The sequence below is a fragment of the Lactuca serriola genome, chromosome 2 (assembly GCF_051521515.1).
Source record: "Lactuca serriola cultivar US96UC23 chromosome 2, Lser_US96UC23_V15, whole genome shotgun sequence".
Taxonomy (NCBI): Eukaryota; Viridiplantae; Streptophyta; class Magnoliopsida; order Asterales; family Asteraceae; genus Lactuca; species Lactuca serriola.
This window is the reverse complement of record NC_136409.1, coordinates 163,359,900-163,371,617: the sequence shown is the minus strand read 5'-3', so window position 1 is coordinate 163,371,617 and position 11,718 is coordinate 163,359,900. Positions and strand designations below refer to the sequence as shown.

At 36.1% G+C, this 11,718-nt stretch overlaps 1 protein-coding gene across 1 annotated transcript; it reads right to left on the bottom strand.

Moving 5' to 3' along the window:
• Positions 1 to 2,448: 2,448 nt before the first annotated feature.
• MLH3 (MUTL protein homolog 3) lies at positions 2,449 to 8,388 on the bottom strand. Its single transcript, XM_079025165.1, has 25 exons — positions 7,951 to 8,388; positions 7,646 to 7,828; positions 7,518 to 7,569; positions 7,374 to 7,421; positions 7,084 to 7,238; positions 6,920 to 6,977; positions 6,745 to 6,802; positions 6,551 to 6,643; positions 6,293 to 6,458; positions 6,208 to 6,223; positions 5,912 to 6,123; positions 5,757 to 5,814; positions 4,735 to 5,673; positions 4,575 to 4,659; positions 4,393 to 4,484; positions 4,232 to 4,305; positions 3,944 to 4,138; positions 3,823 to 3,867; positions 3,702 to 3,755; positions 3,511 to 3,617; positions 3,373 to 3,421; positions 3,210 to 3,269; positions 3,032 to 3,104; positions 2,833 to 2,918; positions 2,449 to 2,723 (listed from the first exon to the last, which is right to left on the bottom strand). Exons 2-25 carry the CDS (start codon positions 7,769 to 7,771, stop codon positions 2,559 to 2,561), a joined length of 3,066 nt encoding a protein of 1,021 aa, XP_078881291.1. The 5' UTR covers positions 7,772 to 7,828; positions 7,951 to 8,388; the 3' UTR covers positions 2,449 to 2,558.
• Positions 8,389 to 11,718: the final 3,330 nt, after the last annotated feature.

The window sequence follows — 11,718 nt, the reverse complement described above, 5'->3', positions numbered from 1 at the left end:
AAAATTAAAATGGAATGAGAGAATCCCCAAACACATTTTCGATACATATAACCTTCTAAATTATTTATTAAAAATTAGAAAGAAACAAAACACAAGATATACAATATCTTTCTAGTCATGGTTTGATGCCAACAAAAGCTAAAGAACAAAGAAAATCGTCTCATGGTATGTCGTGATGTCAAAGTTGAATTAGACTTTGACTTGGTCAACTCACACTCACCTGGCAATTCATTCATTTTACAATTATTGATAGGGGTGAGTAAAAATCGAACCGAAAAACCGAAACCGAAATGAAAACCGACGGTGCGGTTTTTAGTTTTGCAAAAACCGAAAATGTTTGGTGTGGTGCGGTTTCTAGTCTTGCAAAAACCGCAAAAAAACGAACCGCACCGAATATATATATATATATATATATATATATATATATATATATATATATATATATATATATATATATATATATATATATTAAGTGTTGATATTTGTAAGAATGAAGAACCCATGACAATTAAAATTTCTATAAATATAAATATCTATCTTATTAGAGGATAATTGTATATTTTTAAGCGTACATCTAGTGATATTTACAAGAACAAATAATGTTTGTTATATTTTATAACATTTTAATATTAAGAGTACTAGTGATGATAGTATCATAAAGATACATTAATTGATAGTATCATATGTATTTGTGAAACAAATATTATATTTAATTTGTATTATGTTTAAACATTAGAAACATGTTGGATGAGTGTTATATTATTTGATTTCAAACCAAGAGGGGTTGGTATCGGTTCATCTCCAAGATATCATTTGAGCTTTAATTTTGTCAGCCTTATAAGAGTATCCTTCATCGCATTTGAGATAAAACATTCATCATTCTCACATTTCATATAAGAGAGTGAAGTCTATGGCTTTTAACCCACATCTTTGAAGAGTCGCACATTGTTGGGGATGAAAATTTTGGCGCTCCTCATCTACATAAAGTTTCTCAAAAAATGATTAACACTTCTCATCCAAGTCAAAGTAACTCGTTCAGTTATCTGAGTTTTAGTAAAAATGCAAAACAAAAACCAAATTAAAAAACTTGACAAAAAACCGCAAAGAAAAAAACCGAAACCGCAAAAACCGAACGGTGCAGTTTCTAAACTTCAAAAAATCGAAGTTGTGGTTTTTGGTTCGGTTTTGGCCAAAAACCGCACCAAACCACACCATGTTCACCTCTGATTGAACATGACCAAAATTCTAGTTTCCTATAATATATACCAAGCTTCAAATTGCTGTGTCTATGATTTCGTGCAATTCACATTAATCTAGGACATTTCAAGTTGATAACTTTATTGGTCATATCAGTCTAGTCAATTCATCAAATATCCTAACTCACCATTATAATGTTTGTCGCATAGTTTTATAGAAATAGAGGGACTAAAATGTGTAATGTAAAAAGACGAGGGGGCATTTAAAGGGAAAAGGTGAGACTTGAGAGACAATGATGTGAAGACACATGGCGATTAATGAGGCTGATCCGGAGATTGCAAGAAAAGGAAACCGGGTTTGATGAACCTGATTTGTTACAACTGTTGGAAACGACAAAATAAAATCCAATTAGTAAAGAGACGAGAGTGGCTCCCAGCCACGTGGACTTCATCGGCACCCTTGAATTAAAAGTAGGACCCATTTTTTATTTTTTTGCAATAGATCTGGTCTTTGGAAGCACATGACTTTTAATAATGAGGGACACCTAAGCCTCAAACAAATCATGTTCAACCGTTACACACCTTTTAGACGAATCTCGTTCGTTGGTGGTGCAAAAATGAGAGCTTGTATTACTTTATCAAATCGTAAGTTGTATATCAATTTACAAAATTACATAACGTCGCTTTCACCTATTAGAATTGGAAAAGTGAATCTTTATATCTACAATTCGCATTAGAATCAAATATAAAAAATAAAGCATTCACACCATAAATTACAAAATTCTGAAAAGTCCTATATAGTAAAACCATTTTTTTAACATAAAAAAAAAAAAAAAAAAAAAAAAAAAAAAAAAAAAAAACTGATAATAACTCTAGAATATAAGGACTTTCATGAAGATTTCCCAATTTAGAATGCATAATGACATTCACGGTAATTAATATCAATTGATATGCTCCTAATATATTAATTTAAAAATATATGTAGCAATACATGTATCAAAATAGAAAGAAAAAAAAAAAGATGATATGTATATAATTTATTTAAAGTGGAGATATTTTAAATTTAGAAATTGAGTTAACGTATTTTTAGGTTTAAAAAATAAATTCTATTAATTATTTTTACCGATGGATCACATTCGTATAAGTGTGACTTATGATGCTAAAATCCAAGCTTAATATGATCTATCCAATTATATATTATAGACGGTTCAACCCCTAATGGTTCTCATATAAGAAATGGAAAAATAGAAAATGCCAAAAGTACTAAACATGTTTTTATTTCTCTAAAAATAGATGCAACATGAAACATGTTAAAAAGACAAAATTTGATGGAAAGATATGTTTATATTTACAGTAGCTTTATCATTGACTTAACCGTTGAGTTGCACGCTCGAGAGTTGGTCTATGTCGGCTCAACCCATGCCATGACCCACATGAACCACGGTTCCAATTTCCAAGCTTACCAATCTGTTTATGCAGCACCACCATGTCCACAAGTGCCACAGTTGTTGGCCTTCCATGAGCACACTGCAATCACATTTCACCATTTTTACTAAAATACCACAACTCCAAAGGCTTAAAGAGAATAATATTATAATGATAACAAGTTTCTTTTTGAATACTTATCAACTCTCACCTGAAAACACAACGAAGTCTTCTTCAGCTCTTCAACTATAAGTGAGCATTCTGAAGGGAGTAGTGCATCACCAAACATTATTGCACCTATTTATTCAAAATTTTAAATAATTAATCATTGTAACAACATATGCTAATTGATGATTCTTTATAAGAGCTTTATTAAGACATTTTATGAATGGATAAGGACTATACTGTACCCCTGCAAGCTTTGGTATTTAGAACACGAACAACAGCTGGTGGTAGTATAGATGATCCATCAGTATCAGCAAGCTGATATATATAGGTTAGAAATTGTGAATTAGATATATATATATATTACATAAATTATTGCACAATGAAAAGAATTATTCAACCATATATTTCAAAGATAAAAACCTGTTTTAGAAATTCTAGGAGATCTGCATCGGTTAAATTCACACCCAAAATACATGGCACCTGTATGCCAAATAAAAAATGGGTATGTTATTTTTAGTTAACAACTAAAAAAGCTCTTTTTAGTGTTTCTTTCTTCCAAGTTTTTTTAATATATCCAACTTACTGCAATGAGTGTAGCAACAGATGGCTGGTTGTGTAGAAAATTCAGATTCCTGTGCAACAAAAAAAAGGAAAGCCTTCAGAAATTATTAAAAAAAGAAATGTAAAGTTTTATCAAGTTCAAGTAGGTGAATGTGATTACTTCTTAAAGGACACTGAACTCTGAGCGTGAAAGTTACAAATCCAACCCCATTTCTTGATTTGTTCAGAATAATTGATCAGTAATTGATACCCAATCTCAGGTAAAACCTACATCACAAATATAAATTATAAAGAATAAATCAAAGAAAACAAATCTTCATAACTGAATATTGATTGCAAAGTAGAGCATACCAGTTCTTGCTCTGCATCCAAATAGCATATGGTCTTCATTTTTCCAGAAAGCACCTACAATTTTTGCTTGTCATTTATGACATATTATGTGGCATTTGAAACCTCAAGTTTTTTTTTTTACCTTTTTTCTCAAATCTTCAAGTCGTATTCTTTCATCAGCAGCATGCTGAAAATGCAACCATACAAGTGGTTAAAGAAAAGAAGATGAAAGTGAAAAAGAAGATTGAGAAGAGTTAATATACCTGATCAATAATAGCAAGTATTCCACCACCCACAATTGGAATGAATTTTTTGTCAACTTGCTGAAGGACTTTAGAATCATCCAGACATTTTTTACTGATAGACTTGGGTGTAAGTGTAAGAGAATCACCAGAAAGGTGTAATATCCCAGAAGATATGTCAAGTATTTTATCCTCATCACCCTTCTTCTCTATACTCTGTCAATAAACAAACAAATAATAATCACAAAACTGGAAATTTTTATTCCTCAATTCCAAATTTATATATAATATTTGTCAAAGGCACTCAACTGAATCCCATGGATAGCCACTCCTCCATTTTTCCCCTAAATCTAATGCACCTTCATTGTCCCTTGAGGTGAAGTCTGAAGAAGGAGATTAATAGTCTAAGATTTGAATAATCACCATGTTTTCTCTTCATAACTATTCCTGAAATTAACAAAGAGAGATACCTGAATCTGTATTGAATACATCAAGGCAATGGGCAGCCTCCCCTTCATAATCTGAAATCTCAGCTTTATCAATAACTTTCTTCTTATCGTGTCTAGAAAGGAAAAAAAAAAAAAAAAAACAACTGCATGAAACCAAATATGCAGATTCAATCCACCATATACACAAGATTTGGTGATTTTACCTAGCCTTAGTGGGATCCTCACCCTCCTCCAGTAGCAAATGATCTACACCTGATGATTTCTGTACATGCCTCAGATCACTAGCTTCTGCACACCAAAATCATAATTCATAAGAGTTAGCTTTCCATATCATGTCATATAGAGATTAAGTTCAGAAAACACCTTGTAAAGAGGCATTATGAGGTGTCTCAAATTGGGAATTCCCTGATTCAACACTCATCTGACTATTTAAAGCAATAAACTTTCTCTTCCCTCTGTAAGATGGTGGAGCTGAATGACTTCTTCTCCTTGGCTTCTTCTTATCTTGAAAGCTAGATTGAGTGACTTTTGTCTTTTTTACCCTTTCACCACAAGATAATGATGACATATAGGATTCAGGACTTGCCCAATCTATTCCATTCATGAAATCACACAAAAGAGTGTCCTTTTGAGAGTTCTTAACATGCCCTTTGCAACTCATATACCCCTCTTGAGAAGAGCTATATCTCATGTTATCAAAGTCAAAGATATCCTTCTCCCCTTCTTCATCTGCAAAAAGGTCAAACCAATCGTCTCTGCGAAGTTTAAAGTCAACATCATCTCTAGATTCATCAAACATTAGAGGAGACCAATCAGATTGATGCTTTGATGCAACTGGAGTATCCCAAGGACTGTTATTATTCTCTGTAAACAAGTCTCCATCAGTCAGAAGTGAATCAAATGACTCTTTTGGTAAAAAAGGTGAGTCTACACTCAAGTTTGAGGTACTGATGATTCTAGGAGGTGACCAAACAGTTGTACTTTTGTCCAGCCATGATTCAGAACCCTGAATAATATTATCAAATTCATCATCTTGAATTTTTGTAACAACAGGTGACAGATCTAAGTGAGAGGAGCAACTTCTCAGAAAGGGCTTTATGAGATGATTATCAAAATGAAATTGAATAGGGGATGATTCTTTGAGAAGTAATTTGTTGTTTGGATTCCATTTGGCATCTGAAAGATGACTCATGTGTTTGGATTCTGTTGGCATCTGTAATTGAGGTGAGGAAAGGACAATAGAAGTCTCATGGGACCATGTCACACGCCTCTTCTTTGGAACTTCACTATCATTCAGGGGATCTGATTCACAAGATGTTTCAAAACAAATTTAATAATGATTAAACTAATCAAAAGTGATTTCTTGAGTTTATTACAAGGAAAACCTTGATTCCAAAAGCATGAAACGGCTTTCTTGATGAAAGTTAACACAGGATCCCATTCCTAAAACAATGATAAAGATAGTTCAATGATAAGACAATAGTCCACCTCAATATACACATCATAAGTCAAAGGTCATGCATAGATATTAGTTTATTACCTTGAATTCAGCACAAGTCTTTGTGGGTTCAAAGCTTAAATCATAATGAGCTCGAGGACAACTTAAGTTCAATATGTAGGTTAGACATGCCTGATACCTGCTCCTCTTTCCACATTCAGATCTAATGTCACCCTTCAACAACTCTGATTCTGTAGCCAATTGATTCAGCAACTTATGTATTGGACCTCTTGATATATATCTTGAGTTGATATCTTTTTCAAAGGTCAAAGAGAACATTTTCTTTACCCATAAACTCGTTACAATAAAGCATAAAATCAATACAAGAAAAAGGATACAGAAATATTGAAAGGCCTGAAAAATAAGCAACCTTCAATAAGATGATGAAAACAGAGGAAAAAAGAGAACTTGAAGTGTTCATACCTTCACAGAGAAAGTTTCACAAGGGCTAGATATGAATCCAGAGAGCTTTAATTTGTCATCAGACTCATCCAACTTATGTAAAGAACTGGAAACTTCTGTCCCAAAACTACTCACCAATAGGGGCAAAGGGGAAGATGAAGGATACAAGGAAAGAAGCTCATCACCACTGTATGAAAATGATATTTCTATATGTTAACTTTCTAAAAGCAGCAAATGAAGGACATAAGCTAAAAGTATGGAAACTTGGAAAGTGAGCACCTTTCAATATCATTTACTTTGAAGCAAGTTCCAAGGTGAACAAGAGCAATTCTTAGTATGCATTCTTTAACAGAGTGAAGAACCTTTTTGGGGCTTCCAATATATGCAAAATACCATATCAGCAGTTCAGTAATTTAAAATACTTGAAACAAATTGTGGTTATGAGAAGGAAAAAAAAAAACACAAAGAAGAACCTGGATTGTAAATGCCTTCTCCTAACTGGTTGGTTGTAGAATAAATCACGAACAACAACTGCAACAAATGGTCAACGTCAAGGTCAAGGTCAAAGTCAAACCTTTATCACAATGACAGATCCTTGTGGAAAGAACACTTGAAAATACTCAGAAATGATCTATTGCGTTACATTACCTGTTGTGCCAACATTTTGTCTATCATCATCAATTCCCAGATATAAGCATTTGGAACACTGAAGATAGGAAAAAGAATTAGGAAAAGCAAGCTGCCATGATATGCTAATATAAGAAGGGAGGTGATTCTTCCACTCTGTATAGAGATATTAAAGGAAGTGATACCTTTATGACCTTGCAGTATCCATTTGGCATTCCATGAGCCTTTGTGACAACTTGCAACAAAGAAAGGTCAGAAATTGAGCTTAATGCTTCCCCACGAAAGCCAAAGCTCTCTGGAACAGTGTTCAGACCAGACAGCTGCTCAAACTTAGAAGTAGCTTCAAATGATGCAAACAGAAACACAATCATATATGACTTGACAAACAGCACGAAGCATTAATGTAATGAACATGCATTCATAAGCATAATGTGGAGGGAAAATATACTATTTTATGAAACATTATTCTAATTACCATATCTTTCTCCCAACAACACCAATCCATCCCTTGTAATGCCACAACCTGCAAAATTATCCTTTTAGAATAAAAAGATAGAAACAAAGATGGGAGATAGGTCACACATATCACTCTTGTGGTTGTGGAATTAAGGTTGGTTACCATTGTCTGTAACTTTAATGTAATTGGTCCCAACACCTACTGCTACAATCACCTGAAAGAACAATTGTTGACTTAATCAATTAAGTCAACTATATTGTGAGTAGCAGATCTTTATGAACTAAGATTACCTTTGTGGCACCAGCATCAAGGCTGTTGAACACCAGCTCTTCTACTACCCTTGTTAAGTCTGACAAAATGATGCCTGAACGCAAAGAATTTCTAACAGATTCAGGCAATACCTTGATGCTCCTCATCGATCTTGCCCAATCAGAAGATAAAAGTACCAAGTTTCCATCACTCTACTACTCTATCTGACACAAACAAAACCATACAGTTTATATTTATCAGTAAAATCTTTAACTACATATTTATATCCCAATTATTACTCACAAACCCTAGAACAAGCCCTTTTACCCAAAAAGTTTAGCCATACCGTGTATGTTGGTGAAAAACCCTGAAATTGAAGAACGTTATATTGCGAAGACATCAAATTTCATCACTTCACTGCTTCTATCTTAACAAAACAAAACCCATCATCCAAAGACGTTATTTCCAGCAATGTTCCTCGCGTCAAACCCATTTTTCCAGAAAGAAGATAGTCATTCCGTGTGTGCGATTGTTGGTGAAAAATTGATAATTGGAGGACGCTAAAAACCCACTCCGTATGTGCAATTGTTGGTGAAAAACTCGTGATTGGGGATGCTACATGTAGAATTAAAATAAGTGGACAAGAAGAATGTGAGACTGAAGAAGATGGAAGCAATTTACAGTTTCAAGAGCCTGGAAATTGGCGGGTCGGTGATATACCCTGTTTGATTGCGAGTTCCGAGCTAATATTCTCCAGGTCGTATACTAAAGTTTAGTGGGGATAATGACTTGATAGTTCAGTCCTCACGTGAGTTACAACACCAGCTCTCTTACTCTATTACGAGTTCATAAAACATATATTTCAAGTGGGTGAATCAATTTATCAAGTGGACTTTTCTTTTTGAAATATACATATTTAGTCTTTATTTTTTCTATTTTTTGTAAAATAATCTCTTATACATTATTTTTACAATCCTTATGACCGGCTACACCCGGTATACCGGTCATATATGAATTTTCTTTCAGGGAAAATGACTTGATAGGGTAAGATACTTTTTGAATTGTACACATTTAGTCCTTATTCTTTTTTTTTTGTAAAATAAACTCTTATACTTTATTAATATGTAAACATTAGGTTCTTTTCACCGGATTCTACAGGTTTTGCTAATGTAGAAGCACAAATGGCACTAAATAGCAATTAATTAGCTTAGTCACCGGAGGTGTGTGATCCTCCAGCAACAAGAAAAGGGTTGCGACCCTTCTCTTTCTCGTCTCTTTTCCTTCCGGTCGAACAGCAACAGCCAAACACTCTTCACCTGTTGTGTTCTCTGATCTGTCTCTCTTTGCCTCCATCTTTGAGATATGTTGCCAAAAAAAAGAAGAAAGAATCGACGAGAGGACTACCAGAGCAGCTCCTCGCCGCCAACTATCGTCTCTACTTCCTCCTGCCTCCCCCTTCGACCTTGTTGTTTTTGCCACCATTCCTCCTTGCTACCAGTGATGTGTATGAACACACAAAGGAGTCGCCGGAGATCGGATTTCTCCCTCTTTTTCATGATGAATAAAAGTTGGAAAAATCTCGTTGTGGATATGTGGATACCACATGGGTATTTCATTTCAACAAAATAAAAGAAAGGAAAAATGACTTGATAGAGTAATATACTTTTTGAAATATACACATTTAGTCCTTATTCTTTTTTTTTTTGTAAAATAAACTCTTCCACGTCAGCAAAACCTGTAAAATCCGGTGAAAATGACATAATGTATACATATTAATAAAGTATAAAGGTTTATTTTACAAACAAAAAAAAAAAAAAGAAGAAGAATAAGGACTAAATGTGTACATTTCAAAAAGTATTTTACTCTATCAAGTCATTATCCCTACGTTAGTGAGACAAATTATAGGTCTTTTAAGTTTACCAAATAGACGTTTAATGTGTATTGATGATATGAGTAAAAAAATTAGATCACTATATTTGAGTTATTCAAAATCAAAAGTGTAACGACCCAAAATTCCACGTCCAAAAATTTCGTTTATAAGACATTACATAGAAAACGTTAACAATTAAAACATTGTTTAGTTGAACCACTTCACATCGAAAACCAAATTAAAAACCACAACATTCGATCGATCAAAATATCAGAGTATCAATCCCAGAATAAACTCGTAACTGCGGTACCAAGAGAGTGTGTGTGACATGCTGCTACCGCGCCGGATCCTTTCCCCTAGCTGAGGAGGTACCTGAAACCAAAACTGAAAACCGTAAGCACGAAGCTTAGTGAGTCCCCCCATAATACCTCATACCATGCAAGCATATAACAAACAACGTTCAGCTAGGAGTTACGGGCCCCGCCCACACTCGGGAAGATACGGGCCCTGCCCACACTTCGCTAGCCGGGAGATACGGGCCTCGCCCACACTTGCGAAGATACGGGCCCTGCCCACACTTCGCTAGCCGGGAGATACGGGCCTCGCCCACACTCTACTATTTGGCAGATACGGGCCTAGCCCACACTCCAACCTCAGAGAGATACGGGCCCTGCCCACACTCAACCGCTAACCCATAATATACAAGTATCACACAGACAACAAGTATAAGCAACTCTATCATATTGACACATATATCATACTCGACTAAACCCAGAGATACGGGCTCGGCCCACACTCTCGTACTAACATCTCGTCTACATGGGTCGGCCTTGGTGCCTTAGACCCGTTTCTACTGAAAAGGAAACTCACCTCGAAATAGCTGCTAATCTGGTCGAGAACTGACTGCCTACTGCTGCTCCGGAAATCCTCCGGCTGCAAATCCCACAACATACTCAGTCAATCACTGCTAACTGCCCATTGGGTAAAATGACCATTTTACCCCTGATCATGTCATAAGTCAAAGTCAGAGTCAACTTTCAGTTGACCCGACTCGCCGAGTTGGCTCTCCAACTCGCCGAGTCCCTAACCAAACGACTGTCCTGGATCCCGACCCTACTCGTTGAGTTAGGCGTTGCCTTGACGAGTTCTTCTTCTTAACTGAGGTTCAAGTCCTTCATCCTACTCACCGAGTTGTATGAACAACTCGCCGAGTTCATCTTCATCCGAAGAACATTTTATGATGTGACTCGCCGAGTTGTATGAACAACTCGCCGAGTCTGTTCTTGATCTAAGGAGATTGCCTTGAACTCGCCGAGTCAGGGCATGGACTCGCCGAGTTCCTCCATGGATGATTTTGGCTTCCAACTCACTGAGTCACACCCCGTGACTCACTACACCCACTCGGCACAACGAAAAGGGGACAACTCGGAGACTCGCGAGCAGACTCGCCGAGTCGTCGCCATGCATTCACTATATATGCGATTTTGCTCGATTCCAGTCCATGCCATTTACAGATCTGGGTTCCTAGAGCATGAACGACACGTAAAGTTTCCAACTTTACGTGTAGATACTCACCAATGAGGGATTTAGGGCTCAAAATGCCTCAAAAGGGTAGATCTAGGGTGAACAAGCAACATGGGTCCATAAAGGTAACATATCTGAGCTCCTGGAGCTCAATCTTGCCTAGATCTAAAGGCCAGTCAACTTATTACGACTTATTTTTCACATACAAGCTTGGGGATTGGCTCAAGAATGACTTAAATGAAGCAATAAGCATAGAAACAGGGGCAAAACGGGTTATACCTCAAAGGAACTGCTGAGAGAGCACAAAGATGCTTGGATTCCTTCCCTTCCTCTTGATCTACTCCCCTTTTGCTTCAAAACCTTCAAGAACACACAAAAATTTCTTCAAACTCTTAATGAACAAGCTTAGAACGAGGGTTGGGAGCTCTGAGGGTGAATGGGGGCTGGCCTGGGGCGGATAAGACGTTTAAATAGGGTACAAACCCCTGAAACTTAGGGTTTCATCCAACAGCGGTGACTCGCCGAGTCCAGGATATGGACTCGCCGAGTCGCCAACTTAAACGTGTCCCGGGTCCCGTATCTACTCGGCGAGTCGGACCTATGACTCGCCGAGTCCAAGGCTACAAAAAAAGAATACTCAAATAAGATTTACGTACCAGGAACTAGGTGCTACAAAAAGAGTCACTTTTATCTTAAATATTATAAGAAAATGACCATTAG

Excerpts from the sequence above, each read along its gene's own strand:
- MLH3 (XM_079025165.1), bottom strand. The coding sequence starts at position 7,771 with ATGAGGAGCATCAAGGTATTGCCTGAATCTGTTAGAAATTCTTTGCGT. Across the intron at positions 4,306-4,392 it reads TGTATTCAATACAGATTCAG|ACTTCACCTCAAGGGACAAT; the intron begins GTATCTCTCTTT and ends CTCCTTCTTCAG. Across the intron at positions 2,919-3,031 it reads AAATACCAAAGCTTGCAGGG|GTGCAATAATGTTTGGTGAT; the intron begins GTACAGTATAGT and ends TTGAATAAATAG.